We start from the raw sequence: 21,375 nt of genomic DNA, 5'->3' as shown, positions 1-21,375 counted from the left end.
ATTAGAAGGAGCACTGAACCAAGAGTACCACTGGACTAAGGCACTATTATTCTGTAACTGCTCAGATATGTGGCTGGGAAAAACCACTGGACCTAAGTCTCTGTATTTTCATATTTAGATACACAGTTTGAAAAACTCCCATTTACTTCTCAGAGCATTAAGATTCTATGAAGGTTCTTCAAAGGTTGCTGGGGTGGAAGGAGGGGGGAGGGCAGGATAGGAGGATGTCCCATAGGTCCAAGGGAAGACAAGCAAAAAGGTCTTTCCAACTTGTCAATCAAAACAACTCCAGCTACACATCTATCTGTTTCATATACCAGAATTCTATATAAGAGCTTGTTTGGAAATAAAGAGCTCTACTGTCTTAAAAAAAAAAAAAAAAAAAAAAGGCGGGGGGGGGGGGCAGCAGGGAATGGTTGATATTTTGAAGTCTTCTTCCAAGATAACCCAGCTAGGATCAGCCTCTGGTATGTCAGTGGGGGAGCTCTGCTAACCTTATTCCCTAGCGAGACTGGTGAAAACTATTTTAAAAACCCAACCATTTAAATTCTCTGAAAATGGTCCTAAAGGCCAACAGCAAATAGCTATGAAAATCTGGTAAGGAAGAAGCAAGTCTGTGGTATCTGAATCACTATCACTCCCTTCCATCCCAGCAAGGCGGAGAGATATAGAGATCCCTTGCCCTTCAGCACCCAGAGGGAGACAGGGAGAAGTAGTACATCAGCATTTCTTAACCTGGCTCTAACCTACTGCTGAGGTTAAATCCTGGGCAAATGCAGTTAAGGTGGGAACTTGCATCTTCTGCCCAGCAACCACTCATGAACCGGAGGCCTGGGCATGACACTGAGCGTACTGGGGCCCTGACTTCCCTTGACCCAGCTCCTGAGGTGGCAGTTCCATGCAGGAGAGGCAAGCCTAGAGGGCCCTAGACAAGCTAACTAGCCCACCAAGTGCTCAGCTCCTAGAGGGAAGGTATCACTCAGAGAGAAGTTTAACACTGTCCCCAGCCCCACCCCCAGAGCCCTGATTCAGAGATTTTGCCTGGGGGGAGGAAAAAGGCCACAAAACAGGTAGCTCCTAGTGTCTTCAAGGAACTGACTTCACTTGCAACAAAAGAACAAAATTCAAATCTAAAGGCACTCTCAAGAACAGTGAAGGTTATAGTAAAAGGCAAATGGGAAGAGATTCAAAACATAGGTTAAACTATAGGCTGGCTAGTTTGCATACAAGAACAGGGGAATAAGACAACTAGGAACTACATGCCTGGGGTCAAAGATCAGTAACCTCATAAACAAGTCCTTCAAAAAGCCAGAATATGACTGGACTAATTTGTAGAGCAATTTATGCTCAAGGCATTGTTGAAAACAATAGAGCAATTAACCCTTATGGTCAGGAAAAGAGTTCAACCCGTACCACTGTCATCCAAGGTGGTGGAAGGTATACTCAGAAGAACAGTATCAAAGATTTAACACTGACAGGGGGAATAAACTTCACTAAAATAATCTAGTCAGTCACTAAGCAAATAACCACAACAATCCCTGGAAGGGAGGAGAACTAGTACCCAGAGTGACTATAATATATCTAAAATATCCAGTTTCCAACAGAAAATTATGAGGCATGCAAAGAACAGGAATGTATGACCCAGGCAATGGAAAAACAGCAGGCACCAGAAACTGCCCAAATCAAGTTAATCCAAGTTTCCCATTTATTTCTACTTTAGAACACATATTAGCAAATGGCCAGTTAGTCATTCAGCATATACTGGATGCCTAGCAGGTAAAAGCTAGGTACTATGGGGACAATGGTCCAGCATTTAAAGTCATCTGAGAGCAAAATCAGAAAAAATCACACTGCAAATATAAAGGAAAAACCTACAGTTTATTTCTCTTTCAAGACCTGAGTTGTTTTCATGAACTTATTGGTACAGAAATTAACACATTAGCTACAGGCAAATATTCATTTTCTGTTATCTTAATGAACAGACAAGAAGAGATGGCAATGACCAAAAGCACAGGTAAAACAGATGAATCATGATATTAATGCATACTTTGCAGATTGCTGGAAAATTCTGCAAACATTCCATCAGCGATATGAGAACCTGGCCAACCATTATCAAAATCAACCCCACACAATTTTTTTTTCCTAAAATCAACACTATGGGACACGGGCTGTGATTATAACTTACATTCTTCTTGTCTCCTACTCCTCAATTGAGAAAACGGGAACAATTCAGCCAACAAAGTTCATGACAACAAGGTGCAAGATGGTGCTGGCAAAGAGAAAATCAGCAAAGGCTCGCTCCGGGGAGATTCCTTGGAAATCCGCTTTGTTTTGTGGGTTGATCTGTATTCTCAGACAAACTGTACAAGAAATAAAATACAAAAATGTTTATCTAGAAATATAAAAAATATGACTACTAATGAACACACACTTACTCTATGACCCAACAAGTCTACTCTCTGGTATATACCTAAGAAATGATACAACTGAATGTTAATTCAATGCAAAAGAATTGACAGGAATGTTCATAGCAGCTTTACTCATGATAGCCCCAAATTAGAAACAATCTAAATGTCTATCAACAGAAGATGGATAAATAAATTGTGGTATATGCATACACTGGAGTACTATACAACAATGAAAAAGAAAAAACTTTCCTATACTCAAGATACATAAATTTCACAAATACAGTTGATTCTTGTTGTTCACAGTACTTATGTTCTATAAAGTCACCATAAGCAGTGAATTAGTGAATACTGAACCAATGCTCCTGGGGAAACACAAGGTTCAGTTTCTACTACCTCTGGTCACATTTTCATCAGCCAATCAAAATGGAGCCTTGTTCTATGAGTGTTTATTTAAAAGCAGCTTATTTTATATATACTGTTGATTCATAAGCATTTCATTTACAGCCACAGCACTACAACTGATGGCTGAACAAAGCTTATCTAACAAATATTTTTTCCATAAGGTATATTGCAGCCTTCTTGCACTTAGAACACTAGGCAGTACTTCAGTACCACACCTGGGGCCATTTTAAACAGCAAGATCAGCAAAAAAACACAAGAATGTGAAAAACATGGCACTAAATAAACTGCAAAAAGGACACCTGTTTACAAGTATGTGAGCTGAAACAAGAAGGCAAAGTACCATCTTGTTTGACCGCCTCAGCTGGGAACATGTACATATGGCATTCAAATCTTTACCCCCTCTGCCCATGTCCACTAATGACTGTAAAAGCACCACAAATACTAATTTTCAGCTTACAAATAAATTTTAGCAAGTAGGTAAATTGAAAATTACCAAATCTATACTAGTAAGAATCAACTGTATGACGTTAAGCAACACAATCCAGACAAAACGTACAAACTATATGACTGCATTTATAGAATACATAAACCAGCCAAAACTAATCTATATAGTAATAGAATTGAAGTTAATGGTTTTTATCTTTTATGGAGGGATGGGTAGCAGGGAGGGGGGAAAGAGGAGGCTTCTGGAGTGCTAGTATGGTTCACTTTACATCTGAGTGGTGGTTAGATGGGTGAATTAAAAAATTCGCCAAGCTGTACACTGTGCTCTTAACTGTTCGTTAAAGGAAAAAATACAGAAAAAAAATGTGATTGCTCAAAATTAGGCTAAACATTCAAAGAACAAATACCACCAAACCCCTCAGATCTCTCATCTTCCTATTTAAATTTTTAATTATACCTAGATGGGGATATAGTTCAGAGAGTACAAAGGTGCTAGGCTGAATGACAAAACATTATAAAAATGCAGATTATTTTCTAATAGAATACATGTAATAATTGATAAGAGGCTATAAATATAACATGCTTATCAATAAGGACCTCATAAACTATCTTTCTTCTCAAAGTTGTAGCAGCTGCTTATTTATCTCAACAAAGACAAGAGATCTAACTCAATGGGGAACTCTCCACTGCCACATTTTACAGCCTTGAAGATAAATTAGCAAGTCACCATTTCACATGAAGGGGAAACTCCAGGAGTACATTTATCCAAAATAGTTTTATGACTGTGATAAATTATAATACTTGAAAAAACCCAAATTTGCTTCAGACTAGCATCCAGCTCATTACTTAACCAAGAAAAGGGAAAACACTGAGTTCTAACCCAAACATCAAAATTACCAGACTAGTTCTCATTGCAAAAGAGTTTTCATTATGTTTAAATATTTAAATGCTTTGGAAGCACTGCTGATCTTTTTAGGCATCTGAACCCTTCAGAAAGGTCCAAAAAAAAAAAAACCCTTCAAAAGGTCAATGACAGAAGGAAGGGCACCAAAGTCCTGCAGTGGAGGGTATAGACTGGTACATCCATTTGGGAAAGCAATTGTAATATCTAGTAACGTTTAAAGTGCTTTTTTTACCTTTTGACTAAGGAATTTTTCTTACAGAACAAAGTAGTTAACAGCACGTTTGAAAAGTTAGAAAAAAAATGAAAACAGTCCAAATGTCACCAAAGGGATTAGTTAAATAAATTACTCTAAAGACATGCAACGAATCCCATGCAATTCAAAAGAATGAGATAAATCTAGAGATCTGACAGTGAAAATATTTAATACATATCAAATTTAAAAAGACAAAAAAATTATTCCATTTCACATTTCTGTTTAAAAAAAGATCACTGAAATGTAGGGAAAAAATCTGGAGAAATAAATACCAAACTATTATGTTTATTGGGGTGAGGAGTTGAGGGTAGTGTTTTGGGAAATACAAGAGGACATTCATCATTCCACTACATAAAAGAGAAGAAAAACCCCATAGTGAAGGTGGCTTGGTAATGAATTAATGTGGTATCATTATCATGACTACAGTAATCCAAGGCATTTCAATAACAACATCAGCAAGAGTCCCACAGAAATGCAAACGACCTTGGAAGTCTTTTGATGATAAAATCCCTAAAAGTAGGTGAGAGTGGCCTGCTTGGGAGGCTGCATAAATCACCTAGGAAGCTTTCCAAACTATATTCACCACCTAAGGAATCTGATAAGCCACTTCCAGGTAGAGAATTATGAACCGTCCAGTGTCTATTTTACTGATAAGAAGTGTAGCATATCCCTCAGTTACAATGGGGCACAAAAAAGGCCAAAAATGACTGCCGAAAAAAGCTCTTCCACAAATGATCCTTCAGTCTCTCCCTGAGTACTTCCAGAGATGGAAATTTACTACTTCCAGAGATAGCCCCTTCTATTTTAGCCGTTCTAATTTAATCTATTTTCATAAATGTTCATTCAGTAAAACATTTACCTACCATGTGTCATGCATTGTTCCAGGCTCTGGGAATAGTATGGCACTGAGCAAGACACATAAGATTCTGGCTCCTGGGAACTCACATTTCAATGGAGAGAAACATATAACATACAAGTAAATAAAACAGGATAACCAGGGAATGGATGGGGAAGTTACTTCCTATTTGGTGGTTTTGGAGGGCCTAAGAAGGAGCTATTTAAGACTAATATTTGAGATTAGGAGCCAAGTATACAAAGATCTTGGGACAGATCATTTTAGGTAGCAGAGCATTCTAGATATAATAATAAGATCAGAGTAATCAACCCATAGTGATCTCGTGAAAGAGGGCAACAAAGGGCAAATCCTGCTGGGCTTTGTAAGCCTCAGTGAAAAATTTAGATTTAATTTAATGCAACAGAACAGCATTTCAGGGTTTGGGGCAGATGAGCAAAATGATCCGATTTACATTTTTTAAGGTTGCTAGAGTTGCAATGTGGACAGTGGTCTGCAGGGTTAAAGAAACAAAGGAACCACTTAGGAGCCAAACAATTCAATTCAAGGTAATAGAGTAAAAATGGATAGAAGTGAAGAAATATAGGCTATATTTTAGAGAACACAGGGCTTGCTATAAAATAGATGTGGGAGATGAGAAAAATCAAGGTGTCAAGGAAATATAGGTGGCTGGGCAGGAGAGGATTCAATTTGAGATTTTTAAACTGGAGGTAGTTTCAGACAGTAAGTGGAGATGTCAAACTGGCAATGGGATTTACTAATCTGCAATTCAGGAGACAGGTTAGAACTAAAAATATAACTGTGGGCAGTTGTAGATAAATAAGTGTTATTTAAATTCACCTATGGAAAGAAATACAGAGAACTAAAGAGGCCTGGAACCAGGCCCTAGAACAGGTAAGTACAGGCACACACAGTACAAAGGAACAACCAGAGAAATGAGAAGGAACACCAAGAAGGAATATCCAAGAGAGTGTCATATCGTAAAAGTTTAGAGAAGAAAGTATTCCATGAGAAGCAAGCACCAACTATGTTCAGCGCTAAATGCTGCTGGAGTGATCTGGTCATACAGAAGATGACTACTATATTTGGCAAGATGGCAAGAGAGTTTCAGTGAATTGGTAGGGACAGACCAAGAGGGGCTTAAGGAGTGAATAAAAAATGAGAAATGGAAACAGCAACTAGACTATTCTTTCAAGAAACTGTGTGATGATGAAGAAATGGAATCATAGCTGGAGGGGTACTGGAGGTCAAATGAATTTATCTTTTTAATTGGAGAATATTAGAACATATTTGTAAAATAACAGGAATGATCCAGTTGAGAGAAAAAAATCAACAATGCTGAATGGAAGGTAACTGCAAGAGCTGAGTCTTACAGTGAGCAAGAAAAGACTGGATCTTCTGCACAAGTGAAGGAGTTGGCCTTTGATAGGAAAGGGACACATCATCCTCCATAATAGGATATAAGTCAAAGAGTATGGGTAGGGCAGATAGGTGGCTGTGATTCACTAGTAGGAGGATGAAGGGATTCTTGTCTCACTACTTCTGCTTTTTAGTGAAAGAGTAAAGCAAGATCATCAACTGAGAAAGGGAAGGAGAAAACAGGATAAAATGAGAAAGAAGTTATGAAACAAATATTGGGAATGCAAACATATTAGGGAAGTACTGTAAGACAAGCGGTCAGGACTGAGTGCCCATTTGAAATCTGAGTCTGATCCCGGCCAATACTTCTCCATCAAAGCATTTTACTCATATTTATTTGTCTGTATCTCCCACTACACTAATAAACTCTGTACTATCTTTATGCTTCACAGCTGAATCCCCAGCACCTTGGCAGAAAATCTAGCACATAATTCCTCAGTACTTCTTAAATTGTTATATGCATGCTCACAACTTAACATATACAGTGTTAAGCACTGAAGATGCAGAAATGAAATGACAACCCTTAGCTAGCTCACCTGCCAGAGGGAAGACATGCAAGCAAATACAGCACATATCACATGTGCACACACAAGCAGGAATATAAGATAAAGAGGACCTAAATTTTCTGGGAGAGTCAAGGAAGACCTCCCAAAGAGAAGGAGCACTTGGCTGAGCAGTCTAAGAAATGAAAGAATTTTTCAGACAGTCAGGCAAAGGTAAGTCATGGCACATTCAGATAATAATGAGTAGCTCAATAATGCTGGATGATAAAATACAGAAGGGACAGATATAAGAGGAGAAGCTGGAGATATCAATTGAGGCAAATCATTTTAAGCTTATATGCCATGGGAAAAAAATAATTTTACTAGCAGCCCAAAATCTGTCTCCCCCAACTGCAGTAATTCAGATAATTTTATTAGAGAAAAGATGGGCAGGGTTTAGGATAATGAGCACAGTGGCCCCAATGATGTAATTAGAGGTGATGTGATTATTGAGTATGTGTAGACATGCTTAGTCACAGAATGTATGAAAGAAAATGGTTGGGTGAGGTATAGGTGACTTGTAGGTTAAAGTCCAAGCTACTGCACATGTCCAGAGGGCCCACTTTGGTTAGATTCAGTCTCGGTCATCAAGATAATTTTGGACTTTGGGTAGGTTAGTTCCGGGCAGACCCAAGACCCTTCATTAACAAACATTAGGGGCTATTTTAGTGATTACAAGACTCTAAAGTTGAAAAACCGGATAACTGGGTACAAGTGAAGATTAGTCACAAATTATTTACAATCAAAGGGGCAGAAGAGCTATATAATCATTATTAGAGATCAAGGCAGCTGGATTACAATTTAGAGATTTCAGGAATTTCCCTCTATTTACTCCGAAATACCAGAAAGCAAAAAGGAATATCTAATAATGATTCAGTCATCAAAATCATCCCTTAAATCCTAATTTCTCAATTATAATATCAAGACTGCAAACACAGTAGAATTTGGACTGGAGGGAAAGTGATTAGAGGCTGGGATCAGTGAGGAGAATTACAGCAGCCTAGATGAGAGACACTGACAACCTAAGACACTGAGGGTGAACAGGTAGCAACAGATATGAAAGATACGTAGAAACACACAGGCACAAGGATGGCATATCTCTTGGAGAACAGTTATAGAAGACTATATTAGGAGGCACAAAACTGATGAGTAATTCTAAAAGAAATGCTGGATCCCAGTTCACACAGCCCAACAGCCCCCAAGAGAAAGAAAACACCCCCAGATTAGGCACCCTTGCCTTACAAATTCAAGTTCTTTTGGATTTGTACAGTAGAGGAAACAAAAGTATTAAAATTATTTTTTTTTTCAAAAGCCAAAACTGTTTCTTTCATACAGATTGGAGAACAGAGTAGACCAAATTTTGAAATGACTTAAAAATTGATTTTAAGATCAAAGGCTTATTTTAAGGATAGTCTTATTCCTCCTAGATAGCACTTTAAAACAGCACATAGAGAGATTTCAGTTAGGCAAAAAAGGACAATGAAATTAGAAGGGCTGCCAACACTGGAATGTTGTTCTAAAATACCAATTTTAAGTTTCTCCCCTATGCAAAAAAAAAAAAAAAATCTCAGACGCTTTTCTATTACCTAAAGGATAAAGGCAAAACAACTTGGCCTGACATTCAGAGCCTATCACACAGCACCTAATTGATTCTTCAACATAATTTCAATTCTTCTCTAGCCAGACTGAACTACTCCCTTCCCTTTCAACAGGAAAATACATTGCGTGGAAGTTAGAACTGTAGTACCATCAAAAGGTACAAGGCTTCCTTTCCCATCAAAACAAAAGGTAAGCATCCAGGACATAAACAACATGGCCACATAAGACATACTCTGGAGAAGTCTACCTTCAGAGTCAACTAATAACAGGACAAATCCCACTTGCTTGTAACTCTGGAGTACAATTGAGACTAGAGGACTCCAAAAAATTCAAAGAAAAAGAAACACCAAAATTAGGTAGGAGTTTTAGATCACAGACCCATCAGTTCAGACAGCTCTCCTCACTTGGTCCTGTGCAGTTTAAGAGTCTCAGAGAGGCAGCCCAGCCCATGTTCTTCCTGCCACAGATGCAAACTTACAGAACCACTCACAGCAGCAGGTTAGAAAGTCCAGCATACCCAGGCACAGTGACCCAAGTTCACAGACACCCAGGGCAGAAGACAGTGGCTGAGGAGTGCCACATACAAAAGTGCCCACAGGGAAAAATGTAAAACAGACGTTTCTGGATTGAACTCCTCTGGCTCCCTGGGGTGATAAACCCTAACGGGGAAGAAAATGGAGGCAGAAAACCCTCACAGAAAAAAAAAAAAAAGGAGGGAAGCTGACAGGACAGGTCCTGGAATGAAAAAGTGTGACGAAAAGGGAGGACTGGGTGAAGGAGAGAATTTAAGCAAATCATAGGAGCTGGGGAGAAAATCATGCGCAAAACAGAGGCTGCGGTCACATCAGTGACTGCACCCACAGCGTACACCATCCTGGATCAGGGGGAATGCACAAACAACAAACAAACTTCAACAAATGATGCTGCAATAACGTGATACTCACATGGAAAATTAATGAAATCTGACCCCACCATATAGCATACAGAAAAATATATATATATTTATACACTGAAAGAACTGATTAAAAAAACAGGACCCATCTATATATTTTAGTCTTCAGCATAAAACAGAAGACTCATTTTAGACACAAGGACAAAAAAAAAATACTTAAAAGTGAAAGGATGGAAAAGATACTTCATGCAAACACCAATCAGAAAAGAGCAAACGACAATCAGAAATATATGTTTAAGCCAATAAATTTCCCTCCCAGCAATGCCTTTGCTGCATCCCATAAATTTTGATATGTTGTGTTTGCATTTTCACATGCCTCGAGATAATTACTGATTTGTATTGTAATTTTTTCCTTGACCCAGTGGTTGTTTAAGAGTGTTTTGTTCAGCCTCCACATATTTGCAAATTTTCTGGCTCTCTGCCTGTAAAGAAGGATTTTATAAAGCTTAACAGTAGCTAACTTTTCTTAGGTAAAGAAGGATTTTATAAAGCTTAACAGTAGCTAACTTTTCTTATGTAAAGAAGGATTTCATAAAACTTAACAGTTGCTAACTTTTCTTATGTAAAGAAGTATTTTATAAAACTTAGCAGTAGCTAACTTTTCTTGCCTAATTTAGCTATTTACATGTATTTTAGCTTCTGAATGATAGAAATATCTAGCAAAAGGATTTGTGTCATTTTATATTCACTACTATGCATTTGGTGTGAGTTAAGGATTGTAAAGGAAAGAGTTATGGGCCCCATCAGGCTAAGAAAAACAACTCGGGACCTTCCGGGGTGGTTATCTGCCTCTCCCAACCCCCATGACTCCTTGCACCAGAAATGCTTGTTGTGAAAATGATCGTTACCTGCTTCTTGCATGAAGCAACACCTGTGACCCATGCTCGACCCCCACCCCCTCCTCCTCCCCCTTAAAAAGCTTCCCCAAACCCAGGCTAGGGGCTCTCTGTTCCTGCGTGTTCAGTGAGCCCCATGCATGTGTGGTAAATAAACCCCTTGCGTGTTGCATGAGAGAACATCTCTTGGAGTCCTCCTTTGCGTGGAAAAACTCTCGAATTCTTACATGCCTATTATTGATTACCAACTTCATTCAATCATGATCTGAGAAAATGTTTTGCAAATCTGACTATTAATATCTGACAAATTAAACTTCAAATGTAAAACAATTAAAAGAGACAAAGAAGGACACTATGCACTAATAAAAGGAACATTTCAGTAAGAAGACATTACAATTATAAATATTAATGCACCAAGTCAGAGTGCTCCAAAGTCCAAGAGGAAAAATGCTGACAACAATGAAGGGAGAAATAGACACCTCTACCATAATAGTTGGAGACTTCAATTCTCTGTTCTCATCAAGGGACAGAGCACCTAGACAGAGGATCAATAAGGAAATAGAGATTTTGAGTAATTCAATCAACAAACTAGACTTAACAGACATTTACAAAACATTACATCCCAAAACACAAGGATACATATTTTTCTCAAGCGCTCATGGATCATTCTCAAGGATAGACCACATGCTGGGTCACAAAGCAAATCTCAATGAATTTGAAAAGACTGAAATTATACAAAACACTTTCTCAGATCATAACTGAATGAAGTTGGTAATCAATAATAGGCAGAGAGCCAGAAAATTCACAAATATATGGAGGCTGAACAATACATTCTTAAACAACCAGTGGGTCAAGGAAGAAATTACAAGACAAATCAGTATTATCTCGAGACACGTGAAAATGCAAACACAACATAACAAAATTTTTGAGATGCAGCAAAGGCAGTGCTGGGAGGGAAACTTATTGCCTTAAACATAAACATTAAAAAAGAAGAAAGAGTAAAAATCAAGGAATTAACTGTTCATTTCAAAGAACTAGAGAAAGAACAGTAAACAGACCCCAAAGAAAACACAAGGAAAAAAACAATGAAGATTTGAGCAGAAATAAATGAAATTGAGAAAATGAAAACAATTGAGAAAATTAAAAAAAACAGAAATTGGTTCTCTCAGACAATCAATAGAATCGATGAACCCTTAGCTAGGTCAACAAAAAAAAAAAAGAGAGAGAGAGAATGCAAATAAAATCAGAAATGGAAGAGGAGACATAACCACTGACCCAACAGAAATAAAGAAGGTAATGAGAGGATACTATGAGCAACAATATGCTATTAAACTAGACAACGTAGACGAAATGGATAACTTCCTAGAAAGTCATGAACAACCAACAATGACTTAAGAACAAATAGACAACCTCAAAAAACCAATTACAAGCAAAGAAATTGAATCAGTCATCAAGAAGCTCCCAAAACAGAAAATCCAAGACCAGGTGGCTTCACATATGAATTCTACCAAGCACTGAAGAAAGAATTTGTACCAATCCTATTCAAACTCCTCAAAAAAGCTGAAGAAGAGGGAAAGCTACCTAACTCATTCTAAGAAGCTAACATCAACCTAATACTAAAGCCAGACAAAGATACTACAAGAAAAGAAAACTATAGATTTGTATATATATAAAAACCCTCAAGAAAATTCTTGCAAATCAAATCCAGCAGCACAGTAGAATTATACACCATGACCAAGTGGGATTTATCCCAGGTATGCAAGGATGGTTCAACATAAGAAAATCAATTAATATAATATACCATATCAACAGATCAAAGCAGAAAAACCACATGATCATCTTGATTGATGCAGAAAAGGCATTTGACCAAAATTCAACATCTTTTCTTGATGAAAACACTTGAAAGGACAGGAATAAAAGGGAACTTCCTCAACATGATGATAAAGGGAATACATGAAAAACCCACAGCTAACATCATCCTCAATGAGAAAAGACAAAGCTTTCCCTCTAAGATCATGAACAAGACAAGGATGCCCACTATCACCACTGTTATTCAACATTATGGTGGAAGTTCTAGTCAGAGCAATCAGACAAGAAAAAGAAGTTAAAGGCACCCAAACAGGAATGGAAAAGTAAAACTCTCACTGTTTGCAGATGACATGATGCTATACGTCAAATATACTGAAAAATCTACAGCAACACTACTAGAGCTAATAAATAAGTATAGCAAAGTGGGAGGGTATAATACCAACACCAAGAAATCAGTAGTGCTTCTTTACACTAGAGCAATATGAAGAAGAAATTAAGAAAAAAATTCCATTAACAATACCAACCAAAAGAATCAAATATTTAGGAACAAATTTAACTAAGGATACAAACGATCTGTACACAGAAAAATAAATCATGGAAAGACCTAAATAAATGGAAGGGCATACCATGTTCATGAACAGGAAAACTAAATATAGTTAAGATGTCAGTTCTACCCAAACTGATTTATAGATTCAATGCAATATCAATTAAAATCCCTAAAACTTACTTTGTAGAAATAGAAAAGCAAATAACCAAATTTATTTGGAAGGGAAGAGTGCCCTGAATTGCTAAAAATATCCTAAGAAAGACAAAGGAAATGGGAGGTCTCACACTACCTGATTTTAAAGCATATACGAAGCTACAGTGGTCAAAACAGCATGACCGGCATAAAGACAGATAAACTGACCAATGGAATCAGATTGTTTGGATTTAGACCCTCTTATCTATAGACAACTGATCTTTGATAAGTCAGTCAAACCAACCCCCCGGGGACAGAGCAGCCTCTTCAATAAATGATGCTTGGGAAACTGGATATCCATATGCAAAAGAATGAAAGAGGATCCATATCTCATATCCTATACAAAACTTAACTCAAAATGGATTAAAGACATAAACATTAGAGCTAAGACCATAAAACTTTTAGAAGAAAATGTAGGGAAATATCTTTTAAAACTTGTAATAAGAGGCGGTTTTCTAGATCTCACACCCAAAGCACAAACATTGAAGAAAGAGATAGAAAAATGGTAACTCCGGAAAATTAAACACTTTTGTACATCAAAGAACTTAGTCAAGAAAGTAAAAAGGCAGTCTACACAACGGGAGACTTCAGAAATCACTTATCAGATAGGGTTTAGTATCCAGAATATATAAAGAGATTGTTCAACGAACAACAAAAAACCAAACAATCCAATTAAAAAATGGGCAATAGACATGAACACACATTTCTCAGAAGAGAAAATACAAATGGCTAAAAGGCACATGAAAAGGTGCTCAATTTCATTGGCTATTAGGGAAATGCAAATCAAAACCACAATGAGATATCATGTGACACCCACCAGAATGGCCATTATCAGAAAAACAGGTAACAATAACTGCTGGAGAGATGTGGAGAAAGAGGCACACATTCACTATTGGTGGGAATGTAAAATGGTACAACCATTCCAGATGGCAGTTTGGAGGCTCCTCAGGAATTGAAGTATAGAACTGCCATATGACCCAGCAATCCCATTACGAGGTATATATTCATAGGATCTGAAGGCAAGGACACAAATGGATATTTGTACACCAATGTTTATAGCAGCATTATTTATTATTGCCAAGAAATGGAAACAGCTCAAATGTCCATCCACGGATGAGTGGTTAAACAAGCTGTGGTATTCACATACACTGGATATTATGCAACTGTAAAAACAACGGGGATGAACCTTGGAAACATTACACTAAGTGTAATTAGCCGGAAACAGAAGGACAAATACTCTATGATCTCACTAATAAGAACTAAGATTAATGAGTGAACTTTGAGAACTAAAGTTAAGAACACAGGTTATCAGGAGACAGAAATAGGGTAGACATTGGGCAATCAGTACTGAAGGAATACAGATTGTGCAACAGGACTGGCTGTAAAAATTCAGAAATGAATAGCACAACACTACCTGATTGTAGCACAAAAATACACATACACTGAATGAAGCTGAATATGATTATGATTGAGGGAGAAAAGAGGAGGAAAGACAAAGGAAAAAGACTGAAATGGTATAATTTAGGAATGCCTAGAGTGGACAATGATGGTGATTAAATGCACAAATAAAAAAACATTGGGTGGTGCAACAGTGACTCAATGGCAGAATTCTCACCTGCCACGCCGTGACCTGGGTTTGATTTCCGGAGCATGCCCATGGAAAAAAAAGAACATTATTGCATGCAGGAGAACAAACGTCAATATTGCAAAGGGCTGAAAATAGATGGTATATGGGAAAAAGTAAATCAATGCAAACAAGAGTCTATAATCAACAGTAACATTGTAATATGCTTTCAATGAATGTAACAAAGGTATTATGCGAAAACTAAATGTCAACAGGTCGGGGGCATGGATTATTTGTGGAAGAAAAGGAAATGTCTTCAAATAGAACACAGTGGCGAAGGCATGTCTATACACTTAGGTTGGAGATGGTATGATGTGTGAATCGAACTATTTAAAAATGAACAGATAAACAAGTGCTAGAGAAAACGCAGAAAGAGATGTAACTATTCACTGTCAGTAGGGAAACTGAGAGGTGCAGCCCCTTGGAGGGCAGTGTGGCAGTTCCACAGGAGTCTAGGGGTGGGGTTGCCATATGATCCTGAAACCCTGTTGCTCAGTATATGCCTGGAGGAACTGAGTGTGGGGACACAAATAGGCATTTGCACAATGGTGCTTATAAGCAATCTGCAACTGACAGAGGTAGCCTAAGGGTACAAGACTAAGGAATGGAAGGGGGAACTATGGTATATACATACAATGGGTTTGTGAGGGGTCACAAGAAGAAATGAAGTTGTGAGACTTGCAACTAGGTGTATGAACCTTGAGGAATGTATGCTAAATGAAATGTCAGGAACAAAAAGACAAATATCATGTCTCAATCACATGGACTAAGTACAGTGTAAAAACTCAGTGAACTGAAGTCAAGAACACAGGTTATCAGACTGGGGCCTATCATAAAGGTCCTACATTGTAAACTCTTACAGCAGTCACATATATTCTGGAGGTGTAACTATTATTTCTAAATTATGGAATACTGAGCTGTTTGCTTATAACCCAGTCGTTCCCAGAAACTTCAGGTATTTAAGTGACACCTGACACTCAGAATTAGAGCTCTGGAGCTATGAAAGTCAGCAGTACCCCATCTACAAACTGTTTAAAAAGTTGAAAAAGTGACCAGACTTTGAGTGGAGCTATGAATGAAGCTGATCTGAATAGGACTACAGAATCAGAATACAGGGTAAAGGACATCATCCGTATTTTAAAACTTCAGCTTCTACATGAGACTAAAGGGAGAGATGTTTATTTGGTGCAAAATTTATATTCTGGATTGTGCATTTCCTAATTTAACTTGTATGGTCAATTTAGTTGAACACCATAAATACGTGAAATCTTGAATAGGGCATGCAATTTTGTTGGTTTGTCTAGGATAATGTGATGCCGAAATACGTATCAGAGTAATTAGGGCAGTGAATAAAGAAGTATTTACAGAGGACCCTTGGGGGAATAGGGAGAAAGGAGGACATATTCAACTGTCCCATTTGGAGAATTTCTGATTCTTGCAAGCAGTGGGGACAACAAAATCAATAGGTTGAGCCCTCAATCTTGGGGTTCGTCCCTATGAAACTTATTCCTGCAAAGGATAAGTAAGCTAAGCTTACTTAAAATTATGCCTAAGAGTCATGCCGAGAGAACCTCTTTTGTTGCTCAGATATGGCCTCTCTCTCTAAGCCAACTCGGAAGATGAATTCCAAGTGCCCTCACCCACTACATGGGGCATGACTCCTCGGGGTGTAAATCTCCCTGGCAACATGGGATAGAAGTTTCAGTATTCACCAGGACCCAGCATCATGAGACTGAGAAAGCCTTCTTGACCAAAAGGGGAAAGAGAGAGATGAGACAAAATAAAGTTTCACTTATCTCTGAAAAGGATAGGCTAAGCCTATTTAAAATTAGGCCTAAGAGACACTCCAGAGAACCTCTTTTGTTGCTCAGAAGTGGCCTCTCTCACTCTCAGCTGATACAGCAAGCGAACTCACCACCCTTCCCTCTCTATGTGGGACATGACTCCCAGGAGTGTAAACCTCCTTGGCAATGTGGAACAAAAACCCTAGGATGAGCTGGGACTCAGCATCAAGGGATTGAGAAAACTTTCTCGACCAACAGGAGAAAGAGAAATGAGACATAATAGTGTCAGTGGCTGAGAGATTTCAAACAGAGCCGAGATGTTATCTGGAGGATATTCTCACACATTATATAGCTATCCCCTTTTTAGTTTATCATGTATTAGAGTGGCTAGAGGGAAGTACCTGAAACTGTAGAGGTGTGTTCCAGTAGCCATGTTTCTTGAAGATGATTGTATAATGATATAGCTTTTATAATGTGACTTTATGATTGTGAAAACCTTGTGTCTGGTGCTCCTTTTATGAGTAAAAATACTCCTAGATGAGTAAAAAATATAGATAAAAATAAACAAATAAGGGGGAACAAAGATCAAAATAAATTGAGTAGATTGAAATACTACTGGTCAATGAGAAGGAGGGGTAACGGCTATGGCATATATGAATTTTTTCTTTTCTCTTTTTTATTTCTTTTGCTGTAGAGATGCAAATGTTCAAAAAAATGATCATGGTGATGAATACACAACTATGTGATGATATTGTGAGCCACTGAGTGTAACCATGTCAAGAATGTTTTGTTTATTTGCTGATTACAGTAAAAACATTAAAAAAAAAAGTTTCAGCGGCTGAGGGATTTCAAACAGGGTTGACAGATTATCCTGGAGGTTATTTTCTTATGCATTATATAGATATACCTTTTTAGTTTATGATGCATATGGGAGTGGCTGGAGGGAAGTACCTGAAACTGTTGGAGTGTGTTTCAGTAGTCTTGATTCTTGAAGAGGACTGTATAAAGATAAAATTTTTACAATGTGACTGTGATTGTGAAAATTTTGTATCTGATGCTCCTTTTATCCAAGGTATAGACAGATAAGTGAAAAAATATGGATAAAAAACAAATAAATAATAGGGGGGGACAAATGCTAAAATAAATTGGGTAGATGGAAATACTAATGGTCAATGAGTGGGAGAGGTAAGGAGTATGGTAAGTACGAGCTTTTTCTTTTGTATTTTTATTTCTTTTTCAGGAGTGATACAACTGCTCTAAAAAATAATCACAGTGATGAATATATAACTGTGTGATGACATTGTGAGCCATTGATTGTACACCATGTATGGACCGTGTATGTGTGAAAATTTCTCAATAAAAACATTAAAAAACAAACACACAGAGCTGATCAAGACTCCCAGAGAAGGCACAGAGGGAAGAAGTGAAATAAATACACACAAAAGGGCAATCTTAAAAATTGTACCATAGTTCCAGGGCAAAAATCAGGTGAAGAGCTGACAACAAAACTTAAACAGTGAAACACAGGTTAATGTAAAGGTCCAGAAAAGTTGGACCAAGTGTCAAAGAGCCTTTAACACATAGGCAATCTACAATAAAACCCTAGGCAAGAGGAAGGAACTGACCTTCAAAGTTAACACAACAAAATAATCAGGGCGGACCACGGTGGCTCAGTAGGCAAGAATGCTCACCTGCCATGCCAGAGGACCCGGGTTCGATTCCCGGTGCCTGCCCATGTAAAAAAAAAAAAAAAAGAAAAACAAAATAATCAGATGACCAGACATCAGGAAAAAATTGTAATCCATACTAAGAAACAGAAATACATGGCACAGTCAAAGGAATAAATTAAAACTTCAGAAGAATCTCAGAATTTAGAACTAATGAGAGTAATACAAGCAAATCTTTCAAATCAATTCAAGAAGATGAAGGAAAATATGGATATAAATAAACCAATGGTGGGTATAAAGATAAAGGATATTAAAACAATGCAGAATTCAAAAGTTTAAAAAGATACTTTACAGAACAAAAAGAAAATGAAAAGAAACTTTACAGAAATTATAGGGATGAAAGTCACAACAGTATGGATTAAAAATATAGTAGAGGCATATAACAGCAGATGTGAATAGGCAGAAGAAAGAATAAATCAAGTAGAAGGCAGGACAGTCAAAATCATATAGTATGAAGAACAGACAGATAAAAGAACATAAAAAATTGAGTAGTGTCTCAGATATCTGAGTGACAGATTGATGTGTACGAAGATACATATCATGGGTGTCCCAAAAGGAGAAGAGAAGGTAAAAGGAGCAGAAAGAATAATTAAGGAAAAGGTAAAAGGAGCAGAAAGAATAATTAAGGAAAGAATGGCCAAAAATTTCCCAACATAGGTGAAAGAAAGAAATATACATGTCCAAGAAGTACAACATACTCCAAACAGAACAAATCCTAATAGACCTATTCCAAGACACGTATCAATAAGATTTTCAAATGACAAAGATAAAGAGAATTCTGAAAACAGCAAGACAGAAACAATCTACACACAAGGGATCCTCAATAAGCTAAGTGTCAAATTCTCATCAGAATAATGGAGGTGAGAAGGCAATGGTATCATTATATTTAAAGTACTGAAAAAGAAAAACTGCCAAAATTTATCTGTCAAAACTGTTCCTCAAAAATGAGGGAAGAGTTTAAATAATCACAGAAAAACAGAAACTGAGAGAGTTTGTCAACAAAAGACCTGCCTTACATGAATTACTGAAAGGAGTTCTGCAGATTCAAATGAAAAGACAGGAAGGAGTAGCTTGGAGTAGTGTGAAGAAACGAAGATCCTCAGTTAAGGTAACTAAAGGGTAAATGAAAAACCCAATGGTACCGCATCCTCAGTACACAACATTGCTCTTTAATTCCTATAAGTGACAGAATATAAATGAACCAGAAAAAGGCATATTTCCTGATAATGGACATATAAAACACAAAGAGGTATTGTGGGGGGGGAGGGGAAAACATCATATAAAGGATAAACAGAGCAATGTGGGAGCAGAGAACATGTACGCTACTTAAGCTCAGATGGTATCTTTTCAAATTCATAGATTATACATATATCTTGTGTAATACAAATCCCAGAGTAACCATAAAGAAACTATCTTTAAAATGTATAGAAACATAAATGAGAGAGAGATTGAGCAGGCACATTACAAAAGATCAACTATACAGAAAAGGAGCCTGCAATTAAGGAAAAGAGAAACAAAAAAAGATAAGACATATAAAAACAAAAGGAGAAAATGCCTGAAGAACATATTGCTTTTACAGTAATAACACTGAATGTTAATAAGTTAAACTTCCCAAACAAAAGACAGAGATTGGAAAAATGCATAAAAAAGCATGATCCAACTTACGTTGTTTACTTAGAAGAACACTATATGTTAATAACAGGGGCAATCCATCAAGAAGAAATAACAATCTTAAGTATTTATGCATTTAACCATGGTTCCCCAAAATACATGAGGCAAATACTGGCAAAATTGAAAAAGACATCTTTACAATAATAGTTGGAGACTTCAAAACACCACTTTCATCAATAGATAGAACATCTAGACAGAAAATCACTAAGTAAACAGGTAACTTGAATAATATGCTACAAGAACTCGACCAAACAGACATACACAGAACACTGCACCCCAATACAGCAGTAAACACATTTTTCTCAAGTGTACCTGGGCTGTTCTCCAGGACAGACTACACATTTGTTCACAAAACAAGTCTCAGTAAATATTAAAAAACTGAAAGTATACAAAGCATCTCCTCTGACCATAATAGAATGAAACTGGAAATCAATTAACAGGCAGAGAACAGGAAAATCCACAAATATATGAAAGTTAAATAATACACTCTTACACAATCAGTGGGTCAAAGAAGAAATTACAAGGGAAACCAGTAAATATCTTGAGATGAATGAAAATGAGAACAACATATATTAAAACATGGGATGTAGCAAAGGCAGTGCTGAGAGAGAAATTTATAGCCCTAAATGCTTACAATAAAAAGAAGAGACAAAATCAAAGAACTAACTGCACATCTGGAGGAACTAGAAAAAGAATGATAAGATAAACCCTAAGCAAGTAGAAAGAAAGATGAGAGTAGAAATAAATGAAATTGAGAATGAAAAAAAATAGAAAACATTAACAAAACTAAAAGTTGGTTCTTTGAAAGGATCAATAAAACAAACAAATCCTTATCTAGAGTGACAAAGAGAAAAAATACAAATAAATAAAATCAGAAACGAGAGGGCGGACATTACTACTAACCCCCAGAAATAAAAACGATCATAAGAGGATACTATGAACAACTCTATACCAAGAAATTAGACAGCTTAGATGATATGGACAAATTCCTAGAACCACACAAACAACCTACACTGACTCTAGAAGATAAAGAACACCTCAACAAACCAATTCCAACTAAAGAGATTGACTCAGTCCTCAAAAACCTTCCAGAAAAGAAAAGTCCAGGACCAGATGGCTTCACAGGTGAAGCTACCAAACATTCCAAGAAGAATGAAATCCAATACTGCTCAAACTCTTCCAAAAAAACCGAAGGGGAGGGAAAATACCTAACTCAATCTATGAGGTCAGCATCACGTTATTATCAAAGTCAGATAAAGATACTACAAGAAAAGAAAATTACAGGCCAAATTTCTCTTATGAATACAGATGCAAAAATCCTCAGCAAATCAAATTCAACAGCACTTAAAATGAGTAATACACGACTTCCGGGTCAAGATGGCAGCTTAACAACGTGCGCGTTTTAGTTC

General features: G+C 37.2%; 1 protein-coding gene across 1 annotated transcript in view; it reads right to left on the bottom strand.

The window, feature by feature from the left end:
- The window catches only part of DAD1 (defender against cell death 1), a 41,092-nt gene that overhangs the window by 7,211 nt on the left and 12,506 nt on the right, over positions 1-21,375 (bottom strand). Inside the window, exon 2 of the mRNA XM_077127236.1 lies at positions 2,186-2,360. Within this exon, the coding sequence (XP_076983351.1) occupies positions 2,230-2,360 (131 nt within the window). The 3' untranslated portion in view covers positions 2,186-2,229. The remainder of the gene's footprint in view (positions 1-2,185; positions 2,361-21,375) is intronic.

The sequence above is a fragment of the Tamandua tetradactyla genome, chromosome 14 (genome assembly GCF_023851605.1).
Source record: "Tamandua tetradactyla isolate mTamTet1 chromosome 14, mTamTet1.pri, whole genome shotgun sequence".
NCBI classification, from domain to species: Eukaryota; Metazoa; Chordata; class Mammalia; order Pilosa; family Myrmecophagidae; genus Tamandua; species Tamandua tetradactyla.
This window is presented reverse-complemented; position numbering and strand designations above follow the sequence as displayed.